The sequence below is a fragment of the Prinia subflava genome, chromosome Z (assembly GCF_021018805.1).
Source record: "Prinia subflava isolate CZ2003 ecotype Zambia chromosome Z, Cam_Psub_1.2, whole genome shotgun sequence".
NCBI lineage: Eukaryota > Metazoa > Chordata > Aves > Passeriformes > Cisticolidae > Prinia > Prinia subflava.
Genome location: NC_086283.1, coordinates 34,122,303 through 34,141,339, shown reverse-complemented (window position 1 = coordinate 34,141,339; position 19,037 = coordinate 34,122,303). Strand labels below are relative to the sequence as shown.

The following is a 19,037-nucleotide window of genomic DNA, read 5'->3' as shown; positions in this document are numbered from 1 at the left end:
GTGACGGCCGCCTCCCCCCGCCTCCCCCCGCCTCCCCCCGCCTCCCCCCGCCTCCCCCCGCCTCCCCCCGCCTCCCCCCGCCTCCCCCCGCCTCCCCCCGCCTCCCCCCGCCTCCCCCCGCCTCCCCCCGCCTCCCCCGTTACTCGGCACAACGGGCGTCCCCACACCTCACCGACCCGGCAGTCGGGAGAGCGCGGGGCCGCCGAGCGGAGTGCCAGCTGCAGGTAGGGGCTGTCCTCCGCCGGCGTTGCGGGGATGGATGGTGTGCGGGTGATCCGCTGCCGCGGTGTGTGGGCGAGCTGTTTCCTCCTCGCAGGTCCGTCCGTGTCTCTTCCGCCGCTCGGACCCGCGGCCCGTCCGCGCCGCCTGGCGCAGGCGTGTGTCGGCCCCTGGGGCGAGCGGAAGGGCCCGCGGCAGCCCCGACGTTTCCTCAGAGAGGCGGGCGGCGCGGCTTTGGTGTCCGGCAAGAACCGCCGGGGAGCTCCCGGCCCCGGCCGCCTTCCTGCCCGCCTGCCTGTGTCGCTGGGCTCAGAAGTCTCTGGCGGTGTCGCCTGCCTCAGGGTGCCTGGGTGTTGGGGGTGGTGTGTCCCGGTGCTCCCGTCTCCGCGATCTTGCCCGGACTCCTTTGTTGGAAACGGGCGCCCTGACTTGTGACACGCTTGTTAAAGTCTGGCTTTTCTCGGCTCCACACAGTGTCTTTGAGTCACTGCTAAGGACTTCGGCGGAACCCTTTTCAAATGCGGACACCTGAGGAGTTAATTTAGTTCCCGCCAGCCTGGTTGAACCTATTCATTCAGCTTCTGCTGTTGAGGCTGGGAGTGACGCTGGCCTCAACATTGCTCTCAGGTATTACAGATATAAAAATTTAAAGTATTTGTTCGGTAATTGACTAGGAAACTTCACGGCTGCGGAAATCGGAGTAGAACCACCTGAAGGCAGAGCGGTGTTAAGGGCGGAGCTCCGTGTCGGTGGCCGGCCGGCCTGCGCCCTGGGACACCGGGGCTTCGGCGCCGGGCGGCCGCCGGTGGCTTTAGCAGGGCAGGTCTGGGGTGCGGAGTCTTGCTCGGAGCATGCAAGGCATTGTGTAATCGACTTAATCCCGCAGTTTTCTATCTGGAACCTTTAGATGTTTAGTTTGTTCTTCTTTGGGTGATAAAGAATGTCTGGATTTTTCAGTTAGTGTTTCCTCTATTCCCTTTCTATTTTCAACTGTGCCGTTATGTTTTGATAAAAAGTAACCACCAGAAGATAAAATAATGTCTCTCTATATACGCTGTTATAGCTAGAATTTGTAAGACTAGCAGGGGTGTTTATTTGTTTAGAATCAAATTGACCAGAGTAAGGTTTTGGTTCTGACACGCTTCTCTGTTTTCATGTACTATGCTTTGTCCTTTTAAAAATATCTTAAATAGTTACTTCTCTTTATTTCTTAGTGTAGCTTTTTCATAATTGAATAGATTTCCTTTGTGTTGTTTTCTGGACTTGCTGTGTAATCTTTCTTAATATTCTCTTAATCCTTCTGTGTGGTACTTAATCAGACACTAATGATTTCTTTCTCACTGAACATTTTGTTGTTCTAACTGTTGGACTAGTTAAAGGATGCTCATATGTTTCTGTTCTATTCTTAATATAGCACAGGTGTTGAAGTAAATATTAGTCCTGGCTTGAACTCAAATTTTCATTGTATTGTGTTCAATGAAAATGTGAGGGGAAATACTTTAGAATTTCTTGTTTCAGCAGTATATAATGAACAGTAAAGATGTAAAAAAACCCAATCAAACAACAAACGCATAACCAAACAAAAAAACCTCAACGATTTTTATATCTTGCTCTTTATGGTTTGAACAACACTTAAAGTTCCAAGCCAGCAGCTGTATTTATGTTTGGCTTTGTTCTTGTGAATAGTTCATATGAAATAGGCAATCTAATTTAAATAAACAATTAGAATAATTTATATTTAATGTAAATATAAGATTTCTAGATAAGTGTTTGCAAGGGTTGGGCTGCTTTTGAGGCTAATACTTAGTGAAGTATTCAAATATGTGAATAATAGGTTCCACTTTCTTGTTGTTATGTACAGAGATAGGAGGATAGGAAGAATTGCTTATATGAAAAAACTACATTTGTTTTGTCCTAGGAATCTCAAGATAAATACTTGAGGTGTTCTTTAAGATTAAATAGACACTTTCCTCCTTCTGTTAGCCTTTATGAGAAGGCTAATTGCCACAAAATTAATTGAAATCACTGCATGTGGGCAATTTTGCATTTGTAATTTTATATGTTAGGTCTTTATTCATAAGAGAGTTAAAGAGATGAAATTGATAAGATGCTCTGGTTCTCCTTTTAAAAGCTACCCCAGAAGGGGTGATACAGCTTGGTCTGTTTTATTTCTTAGCTTCTATTGCTGCAATAGAAGAGTTTTCTGCAGTTTCTTCCACAGAATTTTCTTATGTAATTTCTATGAAAAATGCAGTATAATTTTAAAGAGGATGTATATTTTTTATTGTATTCTGTGAGGTGTTGTGTTGTTAGAATATTGTACCAACTGCAGGAATTGTGTTTGCAGAACAGCACTGGCATTTTTATTGCTACTGAAATGTCAAATAGAAGGTAAGGTAGTTGTGTTGTTGAGATGTGTTGATCTCAGAATCTGATGATACTGTAATAAGCACAGAGGTTTACATCATACATGCTCAGAACGTGTTAGACCTTAGGTATTCACAACATATCTTAGTCAAATGAGTCCCATTAAAGTTACTCATCTGTACTTGTGGAACCATATGCTTAAAGTAATCTAGTCAGAGTTGTTTTTGCCTCAGCTTGGCTAAGAATCCAGATAAAACACGTATCCAGCTTATTCACACTCTCATGTGAATACAATCCATCACAGTGAATGACAAATCAGTTCCAGTATAATAGAAACATTGTTTGCATTTAGTTGGGACTATTCTCCTGTGGAAGTTCAGTAGGTGTTTTGTGTCAAACTGGTTCAGTTAGTGACCTGCTGTTTTTCTTGGGTCTTCTCAGTGGAGAAAGTAGCATGTATTTGTTTTAAAGAAAATTGTTGTTAGCCATGATTTAGTTGGAGAATGACTCTGGAATCAGAACATTTTGTTTCAGTATGCATATGTTTCATTGCAATAAAAGATCAATGTATAAAGCCTGTGTTAGTCTAGCACAGGGGAGGAATAATACATCATCTGTGGTCTTCAGCATGTCATTTGCCATATCTGGTGACAGCCCATTTTTAGCACATTTAAGCTATCTTGGGGGACAGTACTACCATATCAGCTGATTCACTGTGGTTTACTGCAGTACTGCCCTGTGCATGAATCCCGTGGGCCAGGTTCCAGTCTTCTGAAATTACTTTGGCAAATAGCAAATATTTTCTGAATGAGATCATATTTGTGGTGTTTCTGGGCTGTTTGTACTTATAAATAATGTAAACTCCTGTTCTAATTTTTTCTGACAAGTGGATTTGGAAGAAATAAGAAATTCTGTAGCTATTGTTGTATGCTGGTGTAGAATGCAATCTGCTGTTCCTTGGCAGAACAAACTATTTATATCTCACCTTTGGAGATACAAATTCCATTAAATTTTTCCCAAAAAATAATAATCAGGTCTTATAATAAAGTATAATATCTAACTTCACCTTCAGTGTTTCTGTAAAGGTGGGAAAACTCACTTGGAACAGATCCATTTAGTAGTTTCTGAGTGAAATAGAGGCGGTTATGAGTATTGGGTCATAAATACTTGGGGGGAAAAGCATGTTGAGGCATCACAGGAGCTTTTCTGGATGGTGAAGATGAACTCATTAGTAGAGGTGAAAGAAGTTGCTTCTTTGGTGCCCATAACTGTAAGAGAAGTAAAGAAAGAACAAATACACGCAACCACCACCATGGCCCCCCTGCCAAACAGTAGGGTTTTTACTTTGAATGAGACAGTCCAAACCTTTTGTGAATACTTAGAATTCCTCCGTAGACTTCTTCCACTTAACCTGACTTTTGACTATAACTGAAACTTAGTGGTCACATAATCTCATCTGATGGGGATGAGTTATTCCACATTTGAGTGACTAATTGTGCTAATTCACAAGGTGATTGTTACTTCAGCTGGCAGGAATATGGACTTTTATTCAGGATCTTCTTTAAGAGCCTATCTACCTTCATATGGGAGCTTCCTGCCGTATCCTCTAAACTCGTAGTGTTGATGTCCCATGTCTAACATACGTGATTTCCCTCCGTTTTGAAGAAAATTAGAGACCTGGGGTGAAAACTCTTAGCTGTGGCAGTCTCTTTTTTTGTGCACTCTTTTTCCGTAGTATTCCAGGAATGGTCATGCTGTTTGTCAGACTGTCTCTTTGTGCCTGTTTTTGTTGCTCTAAAAGTAGGCTCCATGTAACATTGTTTGCAGTATGCTTTCATACTGTACCACCAGGAAGAGACCATTCACACATCCAAAAATATGGGTAGTTGTTCTGTAATATATGTTAAAGTCTATTTGCAACACTGCCCTTGAAGCTTTTTTAGAAAGAAATTTACACATGAAAACTATGCTTCTGTGCAAATTTAAGGATAAAATTTGAAATATCTAAATATTGTTAGGTGTCACAGTTAGCAGTAAGATTTTACTGCTGGAGGACCCAAATACTTCTGGAACAGCATGGTACTGTAGACAACTGAAATCTGGTTGTTTGAAATCTGTTTGAAATCTGCTTCAAGCCTGAGTCAAAGACAGTACGTGAAACTGTAAGTGCTTATGTTCACAAGGAACTGTCAGGAGATGAACTTGAGACCTGTAGATAGATTTGGTATGAACAAGTTGTTTACATTAAGATGAAATGTCAGATGCTTTAACACAAGGAAAGCAGGGTAAATGCTTATCTTTTGTGTGCTGATTTCCAGCATGGTACTTGTCAAATTTCATTGCTTTTCTTATCTCTTAGAAAAAGTATTGCTTCGACAAAGGATTTTCCTCCCTTCTCACTGCTCTAAGTTAGGAGAACACAATGTCTCCACAATGTTAAGGGCAACTGTATCTTTACCTGTCTTGCTTTAGGTATAGTGTATTTACTTGTTTTTTCCTCCACCCTTCCCCACCGTTAAAACCAAGGCTTTGAATTGGTACTATAGATTATATTGCTTAACAAATATCTGTGATAGAGCATTTAGTTTGGGATGTGTTTCTTAAAGCATGAAAAAAAACCCCAATTGTGTAATTTATACAATCCCAATTCCTATGTGCAAAGAGCTAAGAATTTCTTTGAAGGTTTTCAAAACATTTAGATCAGCAAGTATGAAGTGCAAAGATAAGTTTATGGCTACATTTTCATGTAACAAAACTCTACAATGTTTGCTAAACCAGAAGCATCATCTTGTTTTGTCTTCTACGTTTTGACCTTCATGCAATCTTCATACTTCTGATAGTGCTTGCAGGAGCCCATACCTCATGATTGCAATACGCATTCTTTGTATTTAGGAAATGCTGTCATAATTTTTAGCTGCAGAAATCTGCATTACCTTAGTATGCTGCAACTCTGCAACATATTTTAATTCTTCTTTATGACATATGTATTTTTCAAGGGGAAGAACACTTTCTGTAACATCTTAATATAAGGAACTTCATTTCCTCCAAAGGAACTCCAAAACTCATGCTTGCTCTTTCCCTGGGTAATCATGTTTTGCTTTTGATGTTTTGCAGGGCTTTAGAGTTATCACTTCCCTTTAATAATATACTCATTGTGAAGCAACTAATATTATCAAATTAGATATTATATGGAAATATGCATATGTATATCTAAGTCTTTGTTTTGTTAAATGTTCAAAAGTTATGCATTATTTTCTAGAGACATTGTTTACGTTTTTTAAGTTGGGTTTTTTTAATGTCAGATTGTACCTGGAAACTGATATATTCTCTCTTTCCATTTCAGACTAGAAGATGAATAATCTTTCCTTTAGTGAACTGTGTTGCCTGTTCTGTTGTCCACCATGCCCAGGGAAAATTGCCTCCAAGCTGGCATTCTTACCTCCTGATCCCACATACACACTGATGTGTGATGAGAGTGGTAGTCGCTGGACTTTACATCTCTCAGAGCGAGCAGACTGGCAATATTCTTCTAGAGAAAAAGATGCCATTGAGTGCTTCATGACTAGAACATGTAAAGGCAACAGGATTGCCTGTATGTTTGTGCGTTGCTCACCTAACGCCAAGTACACTTTGCTCTTCTCACATGGAAATGCTGTCGACCTGGGTCAGATGAGCAGCTTTTATATAGGACTGGGCTCACGGATTAATTGCAATATATTCTCCTATGATTATTCTGGATATGGTGCAAGTTCTGGGAAGCCAACAGAGAAGAATCTGTATGCTGACATTGATGCTGCTTGGGTGGCTCTTAGAACAAGGTAAGACATTAGTTGCCATTTTTCTTTTACAGGATCCTTGTCAAATGGTTTTATTTCACATGCATTAGCAGTTGAAACAGCAGTGCTGTGATTTAGAATTAGTGGATTCCAAGCTGTCTGGTGGTGCCTGGTGCTGAAGGCATTGTCAGTATTAAGTAGGATCAGCATACATTACTTACGTGCTGGAAAACTTAAGAATGGAATTAAATTTATTAAGCTGTGGTTTAGTCTTTAACCATTAGAGGATCATCCTTATTGTCATAGTTTTGAATCTTCTCAACTGCAAAAATTAAAAAGGTCAGAAAAATCCATTAGAGTTGATACCCCACTGTTGGGGTGTGGATGTGAGAAAATGCAGGTTGTTTCTTCAGATAATTTCCGTGACACACTTTTTTTGTAGGGAGGGGCAGAGTAAAAGCTGGTACAAGAGAACTTGTTGAGACTTTGTTTCTGTATGGTGTTGAGATCACCTTTGTTTCAGAATTCTGACTAGCAGCTACAGTATTTTCAAAGTGAGAAACATCTTTTGCTTTATACAGAAAGCTATCTTCACAAAATATAATGTGTGGGAGAAGTTGTAATGGATCTGGGTAAATATCTTATGATGGGAACAAAAAAAGAGCAATTTGGAGCAGTGGTGTTAAGCAGAATAAGAAGGTCAAGAAAAAAAATTGCAAATGGAAAGATGTTATTTTAGGAATTTCTGTGTTCTAAGCCTCTGGTTTTGTGAGAGATAAAATAACAAGATGAAAGATTCTGAACACATTCACTGATACAGGTGAGACTCCTAGACAGTCCTGCACCAAATAAGTGCAGCTTCTCTAATTTGAGCAAATTTCTCCATAATTTTTCCATTTAGGTCAATATTCCTCTCATTTTACAAATACCCGGACTACAAAAACTATTTTTTAAAATAGTATGCAATCGTAAGAGTAGCTGCTCACCAGAAACTCCCACCACACTTTGTATTTTGCACCAAAAGGGTAAAAAAATCCTGAAGTGTGTTGTTATGGCTTGGTCATTGCAACTTGAGCATCCTGTTTAGTAATTATAGTATCAAGGATATGACTTAGTGTAAGGGCATGTGGATTTTGAATCCTGGATCCTGGTAATTGTCACAGTGAGTTTAGAACTTCATCAGTGTAGTATTAATGAGCAGGTTACCCTTTTGAGTGTTTTAAATATACCTTTAGTCTTGCATTCCTTTTACATTTTAACAACAGTATGATACTTCTTTTCAAAAAAGCATATGTTATCCATGTAATAAACAGGGGAAAAGCTTATTATCATAAGCTCCATTCAACCACAGGGGTTTTCAGCTTCATCTATTCAAAAACATGCATACTAGGTTGTTAGATTAACTTTCAGTTTTTATTTTTATTACAGTGGAAAGTTGAGATATGCCTGTTCCATAAGCCAAGAGCTGCAACAAATTCACTGTTGACTATGTTTTGTAGCTGGTAGGTGAATCTGGACATTAGCTGCTCAGTGAAATAGCCGGTAATGTTTACCAAAAATATGATGTGATTTGTGAACAATGTGGAAGACAGAATTATTTAAATGTAACAGAAAATACAAGAGAACTAGATGGTGAAACATAATACTTTGTCAGTATACAGGCTCTGTTTTATAAATAATTTGTAATTATTGTCTCTTCTTCCTCATAACAAATGTCTGAATAGAAGACCTGCAAGGAAATGTGATTGCAATTTGAATTCACACCTCGATTCTTAAGCAATGAAATATACTTTCTCTGAACAAATAAGATTGTTCACAATTGATAGGACATAATTGAAAGGCTAGTGACTTTAAACTGAAAGAGAGTAGATTGAGATTAGATATAAGAAAGAAATTATTTTCTGTGAGTGTGATGAAGCACTGGAATAGGTTGCCCAGAGCAGTTGCCAAGAGAAGAACTGGTTGCTCAGAGAAATTGTAGGCAAGTTCCCTATCCCTGGAAGTGTTCAAGACCAAGTTGAATGGAACTTTGAGCAGATTGGTCTTGTGGAAAGTATCCCTGCCCATGGCAGATAAAGTGGGATTACAGGATCTTTAAAGGTCCTTTCCAACCCAAACTATTCTATGATTGTAATGTCCCATCTAAGTGTACTCTTTCATGAGCAGACATGGCTGAGGAGACCTCTAAATATATCTTATAAGATATTCTTATGTTTCAGAATGATCTCACCTTAGTCCCTTTTTTCGTCTGCCTTTTTTATTATTATTTCCCCTCCAGTAGAAATTAGGTAATTCTGTAGAGTGTAGAAAGTTTACATTTGTCTGCCCAACTTGTGAATTTCACACATGTGAACTGAATTTGGTCTACTACTGAAAAAGAGGTTGGTGTTTCCGGTTAGATCTGTAGTACTTAGAACAGCTTTCCAACTGGGTGACCTGGTCTCACCCTTCTATCTGAATGCTGGATGTATCACGGGGAAGTTCAGCTCATGACTTTGGATATACAGGCTCACAGTTTGATTATCCAGCAATGGTATTCTCTTGAGTCCTGAGACAGTGCTCAGCTGTGTTAAAATACTCAATGAATAATCTGGACCAGAACGAAGCCTTTGAGCATTTGCTGCAATCTTGATTCATTTTCATGGCATAGCCCTTGCTGTCTGTTTCACACTGGTACCATCTTTAACATTTATAACTAATTCTGCAAAAACAAATTATTTTGACAGATTGTTTGCAGGATAAATATGTGTATAGCTATAACTCCTTGGAAATTCTTGTTGATGAGATAAGAAAGGGACCTTAGAATTTTAAACTGTGCCTCACAGTTCGTGATGTGATGAAGAAAAGAATGGAGAAGTTACCTTTAGAGATTGACCACAGTTACCCATAGCTCCCTGCATTCCCTTTTATGAAAAATGGAATCATAGAACGCAGCACTATAAGGTGTTTCTGGGGTAATTGAAATGCTGGTGTGGGCTTAATTCTGCAGTCAAGACAACCACTTGTGGTAAAGACTTGCTAGAATCTTAAGTTTTGCGTCTTGGAAAGACAATTCTCATACTCACCTGTAAATCAGCAAAGCTGTCCAGTGTGGACTGGACACCTGGGATGAAATAGTCTGGAACTTGTACTGAGGGTGATGATGAGATTTTGCTGTGAATATTAATATTCTTGTAAATGAATACAGAAAACTAGTTTGGCAGCCTATCAGAATGGGTAAACAGCAGATGTAGATGCTTAGTTATGTCCCTATTCTTTACCTTGAATATATTAATAGGAAGCAGTAGCTACCTATGTAGATGACAGCCATGAAAGAAGATGGTGTGATTCCCTGCCTTCATCAGGTTTGGAAAAGTTGTATATTGTTGCATATTCATGTGCAATGTGAATATTACTATGGAACTATATAAAAGCTGCAAGCGAGGACATTCTTTCTCCAGCTGTCACAGCTACCAAGTGCTGAAATACCAGGAGTCATTTTGGGATACGCCTATTTTCTGCTGTTCTGGTCTCTGAAGGCCTTTGATGACACCCTAGCAAGGGTGGAAAGGTTTAACCAGCCCCAGGCAAGTGCAGGGCAAGTGGAGCTCCTTCAGAAACCTCTGAAAACATGCCAGAATTGCCTCATGACCAGATTTACCTGTAAGAAGCCAAACATCCCTTTCATTGTTGCTTATCATGGACCACATAATAATTGAAAAATTGAAGGGTAAACCTCACTATCAGATGATGTGTCAAAGTGGACAGAATGTCCATAAATTGAACAGTCGGGTATAGGAATAATACTGAATCTCTTCAGATGCTGGCCAAAAGTGTTCATTTGACAATTGACAAATTATTGGTTTTTTCATGCAGAAGTAGAAGCGGGTGAGGGAGTTCAGCTAGAAGTTGAGGTACTGTAACTTTGTACATTTGGAGAGAAATTGAGGTTTTATTTAAATTAATAGGGAAAAGTAGCTCAAATATCATGGAAGAGAAATCTTGACAATAGAACAAATGTATCGGTAGCATTTTAAAGTTTAGAAAGGGTCAAACTGTCATGAGAGAGGCAGAAAAGATGCAGTTTGTTGATTACAATGTGGACAATGAGCTTGCCTCTCATAAAACATAGGTCCTTTTTTCTTGTCCCAATGGAAAATACTGTATGCACAAGAAGGGGAATGCGCACATCAGTTGAGGAAGAGCAGGAATGCTCCTGAATTTTATTTATGGCCTGGAATGTTGATACTTACAGGTGTGCATAATGTTCATGCCCTTCATGTTATGCAACTTGCAACTGTAATTTCATGTGTTATGTCCATGATGACAGAAGATTTTGAATGTGCATTGAAAATTCCCTCAGGATGTTCCCCCTTGTTCCATGTGCCCCAAGTGCTGTGTTGGTTTTCTAAATGTGTGTGTTGCAATATCTTCACAAACTGTAGCTTCTCTAGAGCTAGTGTAAACCTAAAGAGGTACTATGGAAAATTGATCCTTCTAAGCTTGATCTTATCAATATTTCACTTCATTATTGTAAAGTGATCGAGTCTTCTAGATTAAGAGCGGTCGTTCAGAAATAAGTATAAATTAGTCTCCTTTATGTATATCCAGATCAAAATGGCAGATATTTTTATTAAAAACAAAAAACAAAGGAAAAAAAAACCTAAATAAACAAAAAAAACTCTACCTACCTTGTCACAGCCAGACAGATATGCATCTTGTAGTTTGTTTATTGCGCATCATGGTAATATGATACATACCCAGTGAAAATATAAAGTAAGGTCAATATCCAATGTAAGTGATGTACATCCCATTAAAGTGTTCAAAGAAAGGTCAGACAGCACTTTGAACAGATTGATTCAGTGAAATACTACCTCCCTGTGGGAGGGGCCTGGACTATATCACATTCCAAGCTAACTGTTCTATGATTCCACAAAGAGAAAAAAAGAGGAAGGCGGGGCAGAGAAAAGGTGGACTACCAGTAAGGTTTTTAGTAAAGTGCAGAAAAGATCTTGTTGCTAAGACAGAAACACCAAGGAAATAGTGGAAGAGTTTCTGCTAAATCACATGAAATTCATCACAAAGGGAAAGAAAAAAGAATATTTCATTCCTGTTTAGCAGTTCTTTTCCTACCAGAAGCTGACACAATCAGGCCAGGAGTGTTTAGGGTTGCCTCTTTTATGGGACACCATCTATCTCTGTCAGCATATATAGGGCCACAGAAGAGGATACTGGCTTCATTAGTGTTATCTTGGGCCCTGGTTCGAGGCAGTGGAACAGTTGGGACCATTACAGCTTATTGGCTTGCTCCTTCCTCAGTCCACCAGTGGCATGCTTTTTCCTGCCTGTCGCTGAACACAGGCAGCACAAAGGAGCACAAAAGCAATTGCTCCACTACTCCCAAACAAGATTTATTTAGTTCCTTTCACTAGCTGTTAAAACCTAATGAGAGGGGAACACTTTGCTGAAGCTGAAAATAGGAGAGTGGTTCTTTTCTCTTTGGCAATAGCTTAGCTTTGTAGTGACATTAACCGATGCCTTTAGCATGGTGATGAAGCAGAAGTTTGTGAGCGCTCAGACACTCTGTGAGGATGTCAGGAGGCTTACGTGAAAACAGGTTCTCTGTCAAAAATGCTCTTTACATTCCATTTTCTTTCCAGGCAGGTAACATTTAAGTATGTGAACATAAAGGATGAATTTGGTGTTGTAAGGAATTGGAATCTCAGTTGCTCTGGGAAAGAGAAAGATGTTGCAGTCAGCCTTTAAACTGCAGAAAATATCTGTCAAGTTTTGTACCAGATTCTGCCCTGAATAACTTGTCCATGAGGAATAGTGCTTTCTCTGAGAAGGTACATCTGTGCATAGCTACTTTTAAGGTTTTCTTCCAAGGTCCTTTTTGGTGATTATGGCTTCAAAACTATCGCCAAACCTAAAAACACTCTGCATTACCTTCACCCCCACACTGAAGGTCTGTCTATGCTGACACAAGTTATCTGAGATTACTTGAGTGGACAACAGTGTTTACATTAGTCCTATTATCGACATAATGAGCTTTCAAAGATAGCAACAGTCTTTACAGCGTGTCTTTGACCTCCTGTAACCAGAGGAACTACTTAAAACATATGGCTTTGTAAATGTCATGTTCCCCTTCTTCACAATGGCCTGTATTTATAAGGCACTGATTAGGAGAACAATGCAACTTTTTCTTTTGATCTGACACTCCTCCTGTGGGAGACCAGGTATGTAGTCATCTGATAATTTGACATGAAACTTCTTGGAGTTTGACAGATTATGAGTCTATCAAGAGAAGTAAACAATTTTTATGTTTATATTTTATTTTATTTCATTTTTTACCCTTTAACTTTAAACCAGTTACCTTTTCAAGAAATTATCTGTTTTAGATTGTGAAGTGATACTTTTGAGAAACAGCAACAGAAGAACAGTTAGGCTTTCTTTTTTTCCAAACATTTCGGAAGCCTGTTGTATTGGGCTTGCATGGCCAATCTTTGGTAGCAGGAGACTACAGAGGCTTCTTCCATGTCTGGCATAACCAATCTCTGTTAGCTCCAAAGATGGATGTGTCAAGGCTGGGCCAATTAGAAATGATGGTAGTGCCTCTGGGATAACATACTTAAGACAAAGAGAGGAAAAAAATATCATTGCCCACTGTAATTTCAGCAAGAAAAGAATGAAGTGAGAACATGTGATGGGAACAGGCCTCCAGACACCTGGGTCAGTGGGGAAGCAGGGGCATGAGGTGCTCCAGGTGTTGGGGCTGAGATTCCTCTGCAGCCCCTGGTGCAGACCATGGTGAAGCAACTGTGCCCCTGCAGCCATGGAGGTCCATGTGGCTGAAGAGATCCACCCACATCCCAGGGAGGAGCCCCATACCAGGGCAGGGAGATGCCTGAGGGGAGGCTGAGACCCCATGGGAGACCTTTGGAGAGAGGAGCTCACACTGGAGCAGCCTGTCCTTGAAAGACTGCACCCCTTGGAAGAGTGACCCGCACTGCAGCAATTTAAGGGGACTGTTGCCTGTGGGACAGACTCACATCTGAGAAGTTCATGGAGAGCTGTTCCTGTGAGAGGAACAGCTCTCCATGAACATGCCATGGTGAGCATGGGAAGAATTCCTTGCCCTGAGCAGCGAGAGAAACAACACGTGATGAACTGACCATAACCCCCATTCGCAGTCTCCCTGCACTGCTGTGGTAGCCAGTGGAGCTGGGAAGGAGAGGGGGTGGAGGGAAGGTGTTTTTAAGGTCTGTTTTCCTCTCATTATCCTGCTCTGCTTTTGTTAGTAATAAATTCAATTAATATCTCTACTTCTAGCTGGTTTTGCCCATGATGGTGTTTGATGAGGGGTATCTCCCAGTCCTTATCTCTGCCCACAAGCCCTTTGTTAAATTTACTCTCCCCTGTCCAGCTGTGGAGCAGTGACAGAGCTGCTTTGGTGGGTGCCTGCCATCCAGCCAGGGGCAGTCCACTAAACCTTTTCAAGAAGAAAGGGAAGACTGGAATGAGCAGATATAATCTCTGTTTTCCAGCTGCTTGGAGTTTGTTGTTTGGGAGGCAGGGGTTGATTATTTAGGTTTTCATCCTCTTAAAGCCAGAATATTCAGAAGTCTATCACCACTTCTGGTTATTGACATCTTTATTTTAGTTTACAGATTGCAAAGCGTGTAGTTTCTGGTAGGCACTGTGGGACAATCTGTTTGACTATGGTGGAGTAAGGATTACTTTAATCCAGATATCATAAATGCTTCTCTTGGCTTCTTTTTTTTTGTAGCCATTATTTATCTATCTTCAGGCTTAAGGAATTTGATAAAAAAATAGGGGAAAGAATAATGAGAAAATGAGAATATATATTCCAAAACATACTTTTTAAGTTGTTGTCCTAGAGTGACCCCTAAACCTAAAGTTGTGCTTTAAATTCTTGTGTAATGTCCTGTATCTTGTAAAACTCAACATCCAAGAAAACACAAGTGCAGTAATTGGCAAGGTTTATTATTTGTAAACTGTTTTATCATAATGTGCTGTGCAAACTGCATGCCATACTAGGGATGCAATATGTCAGGTATTAGTGCAAGTTTTCTTCAGATTGTGGGAAGGAGAAAGGCCGTACTGTACTTTCAGAATGGACAAATGTGACGTGAATTGGGAGATGAATTGTAAAAGGATAGGTGCTAAGATACTCTTAGATGTTTCAGAAGAGATGCAGAAATAGTGAAGACCTTTAGATTTGGGGTTTGTTTCAAAGCTTTAATTTGTTGTATTTGTGTGCTGGAATTTTCAGAAAATCTTGTTGATGCTTGAAATTGCTTATTTGAGAACTGTAGTGGGGTGAAGGGCCTGCTACTTCCAGGCTGATGATGAAGACTTAGAGTTCTAGAAGTCTTAATTTCATTATGATCTGATTATGACTAGAAACTCTTTCTAGGAAACACTAATAGTAATTAAGTAGTCATGATGCACCAAGATTCCTGTGTCACAGAGCCTGCCTCTGTGCTAATACTTTAAAGGCTTTTACATTTCAGTCTATCAGAACACAATTTAAATAAAGAGGTGAATATTAAATAGACAATGTTAGATGTGAACAGTGGGTTTTAAACCAAATTTAGTGAGTTATTGGCATACCTAATGATTTCTGCTACCGATACGTAAGATGTAAGTAATACTACAATCTTGAAATATTCCTAGATACTTTTTTTTAAATTAAATGTTTATTATATACTGTTGCAACTTAGAGGACATTTTTTCTGGCTTATTAAGAAGTACTTGTGGTTTTAGGGAGAGATGTTTTGTTGATTGGTAACTTGAATGTCTTGGCACACATGAAACACATTTTTTTCTAATGTTCCTGAATTTTTAGTCTCTTAGACTTTACTGATTTTAGTGTTTGGTTACCTATACAGTTATTGACCCATGTTTATAAATACTGGAGATTTTTTTTTGTTACTTCTGCTCCCCTGACTTTACTGGAGGTATGCAAAATATACTAATTTGATAACTTATTTGTGGGTATGGGTGTTATGTAGTGTTGACAGAAATTACGCATGCCTTTATTGCAGACAAGGTAACCGGTGCACTTTCCTTCACTTGATTTTCATTGCTTTCAGAATTGAAGTGGGAAACATCAAACTTACTTAATGCTATTCCACAGTGATGTTAGGCTAGGCTGCTCTTACTTAAAAAGTTGAACAAGTTTTTAATTATGCATGAGAGCAATGATTTGGGTTTGAGGGTTTTGGTTTAGTTTTGGGGTTTTGGGAATTTTGGTTTGTTTTGTGGAGTTCTGGGGGAGTGTGGTTGTTGTTGGTTTTCAGGCTTTTTTATGCATGGGGTTTGGTATTAATGCAATGTAGTATCCCTTTCTATTCAAGGTACTTCCTTTCCCAAGTTTAGATAGGCTGTTGCAATCTGACCTGTGGTAAGAGTACCTGGTTAGTACAGGGCAATGGATCAGCAGCTCACTTCTGTTGCAGGCACCGTTCTTGGCCACATTACCATTCTCTTCGGAGGCTTTTCCCATGTAACTGGAGTAGCAATTGCTTTTTGTATTCACACTAATGCCGAAAAACGTATTAAACTGACTTGTATAAGTGTTAACTAGATGTTTCTTTTGTTTGCCCCTGTTACTTGCATCTTACTAGAGAGGGTTTGACTTAGTTCTGCATTCCCTGTTGGGCTATCTTGCTTGTGCATTAGGTTGATAAGAACAAGCTTCTTGGCTACTACATGGAATGCTTAGTATTACTATACTGACAGTATGGGCATGCTTTAAGTCTCTAAATTTATAAAAAATGTTACCAGCTTGCAGGTTTAGTCAAGTATCAGAAGAGTATTTTGATCAGAGATCAAAAGCTGATCAAATTTTTGCAGACTTGATTATGCTTCATGTGATGATAACCAAAGACCTATTAAGAGTCTTATCAGTTTTCTGTTGTAGGTCCACTGGAGTTAATAGTAAAGACTTTTAACTAGTATACAAGCCACACTGCATTCACAAATCAGTATTTAAAAAATTAAATCATTATTTCAATATCATTCAGGCATAAGGGAAAAAATACTGCAAATAGTAAATAAATAATTGTGTGTTTTAGTCAGGAATGTCACAGAACAGACTTGCTTGTTCTTCTACCAGCTTATGTTTCATAGTTGGTACCCTTCTGAAAATTTTCATCTTCAGAAATGCTTTTTTTGTCTTGCTCTGTAGGTTTTGTCTGTTTCACATTAAACACCACTTTTAAAATGTTTCTAATTTTCTAGGTATGGAATTCGCCCTGAAAATGTGATTATATATGGCCAGAGTATAGGAACGGTACCATCTGTGGATCTTGCTGCTAGGTATGAAAGTGCTGCTGTGATTCTTCATTCTCCACTGACCTCAGGAATGCGAGTAGCTTTTCCTGATACAAAGAAGACATACTGCTTTGATGCATTCCCGAAGTAAGTTGTAGGCCTTCTTTTTTTCAGTTTCCTTTTCTCTATTCCAGAAGTTTTCAACCAGAAAAACAAGTAGTCTGGCAAATTCTCTGAAACTTTTTTCAAAGGTTTATTAAAACAATTGGAGAAAAATCAGTGAATAAGATCAAAGAGGAACATTTGCTCTGAAGAAGTTTACAAAACATTGTAAACCTTCTAGGCACTTTGCATCTCTAATCATTTAAGTGGATATCTGTAAGGAAGTAATTCATTTTCCTAAACATAACATGTAAATCCCTAGTTCTAACAAGTAGTTCGATCCAGTGAATTGTTAGTCTGGATAACTGTGAACAAAGTTGTTTGCAATATATTTCTGTAAGACCCAAAAACTAAGTACATCTTAACTGAAGAAAATTCCTGTTATGTTTTTCATAACTATGCCATTGTTTTCACACATATAATCTTTTTCTTACAGCATTGACAAAATTTCTAAAATAACATCTCCTGTCTTAATAATCCATGGAACTGAAGATGAAGTAATTGACTTTTCACATGGCCTGGCATTATTTGAGCGTTGCCAGAGACCTGTAGAACCACTGTGGGTAGAAGGAGCAGGCCATAATGATGTGGAACTCTATGGACAATACCTTGAAAGATTAAAACAGTTTGTGTCACAGGAACTTTTGAACTTATAACTTTTGGTGTGTATTTACATTTTTTTTTCATTTCACTGCACAACTGCACACCTTGATAAAAAAGTAACATGTAACTTAAAACCTGAATGTTGTGTTTTTAAATCATCTTGGTTGCCTTCATTAAATGTACAGGTAATGATTTGTCAACATAATTAATGAAGGTTTTAATGCCAGCATTATAAACTGGAATTACATGATCATGCAGTCAGACTTGGCAGTTCATATTTCTTTGTGTGAGTTATTTTTTCTTAGATGTTAAGGAAAAAAAATCACAAGGAGTACTGTAAGAAGATTTAATTATATAAAACCAAACGCTGTAAAAGTGTTGCCAAGTGCTTTAGCATATCACAAACAAGTTTATAAATATTTTTTAAACATCTCAAAGTGTACTGTGACTTACTCTGTTGCACAGGTGTAATTAAAAAACAGACTTTTAAGCAGTTGTTCTGTAAAAATGTCATAGCCATGAAATTTGAGTGAATACTAATGTATGTAAAAAGAATAAACAGTCACTGGAAATTACTCATATGCTTTTATAGGGAGAGGCAGGCAAATATCTTCTCCATATTTTTCACTTCTTTTGTGCTTAGTTTTCCTTTACTTATTTTGTACTCATGTTGTCCCTTAGCTTTCAGGATAACAAAATGTACCCACTCATGTTCTCAGGAGTCCTAATCTTGCCAAAATAATGCCAGAAGTTATCATTGCTGTAATGCAAGTATTATTTGCATGATTGCTGCTGAGGCCACAAAATACCTCTTTGAAGCCAGTAAGACTTAAAACCTAGAGGGCTTCTTGAACCATGTAGTTTTAAACACTGATTTTCTAGAGCCACAATATGTCATTGAGAAGAACCTTGAAGTTTATCCAATATTATAATAGAGAGTTTGCAACTTAGCATTTAACTGGTCAGATCTAATTTTGGATATTTAGTGTAAAAGCTTATTGTTTTTTGAGTATTGTGTGGAAATTTTACTAATCAGGCCTAGATGGGGTGGGAGGAGTGGCAAGAAGAGAATATTGACATTTTTCTATTAACTCATAGTGAAATAAACTTAAGTTGCCTTTCCCTTGAATGCATTTCGTGTGAATCAAACTATGAAAAATAAACTTAATTATATGTAGCCTAACTGTAAACAAAATAATATTCCAACAATACACACTGTGCTTTTAAGGCCTTAGGTTGTTTAATTGTACTGCTTGTTTTTTTGTGATTGAGACTATTGTATACTTAAATGTAGCTCTGAGTATTATAAAAACTGGTTAGGATGTGTTGATTAATAGTAAACAATATTCCACAAATTTGCAGTTCTTCCTTTTTGTTTCATTCAACTACTCATTTATTCAAGAAAATCTGACATCTAAAGCAATAACCCATTGTTCTGAATTGCCAGCACATTTCTTCATCAGCAACTACTGTTCTGATCACCCTCCTACCCCCATGCCTCACCTAACTAGAGTTTGACAGTTCAGAACACAGGCTTTCTGCTGCAAAGCTACTTGTAAACTCATTTTCCTGTGACAAATTCTACTACTTCCTTCTTTGAAATTGAAAGGAATTCTTGTCTTGTGCACT

The 19,037-nt window shown here is 38.8% G+C and overlaps 1 protein-coding gene across 2 annotated transcripts; it reads left to right on the top strand.

Annotated features, from left to right (window-relative positions):
- The first annotated feature begins 111 nt into the window (after positions 1–111).
- ABHD17B (abhydrolase domain containing 17B, depalmitoylase) lies at positions 112–18,763 on the top strand. Of its 2 annotated transcripts, XM_063423629.1 has the most exons (5): positions 112–224; positions 694–846; positions 5,930–6,404; positions 16,611–16,790; positions 17,242–18,763. In XM_063423629.1, exons 3-5 carry the CDS (start codon positions 5,938–5,940, stop codon positions 17,459–17,461), a joined length of 867 nt encoding a protein of 288 aa, XP_063279699.1. In that variant the 5' UTR covers positions 112–224; positions 694–846; positions 5,930–5,937; the 3' UTR covers positions 17,462–18,763. The 2 variants fall into 2 exon arrangements, with proteins under 2 accessions (XP_063279699.1, XP_063279700.1); XM_063423630.1 differs by lacking the exon at positions 694–846 and having other exon boundaries at positions 126–224.
- Positions 18,764–19,037: the final 274 nt, after the last annotated feature.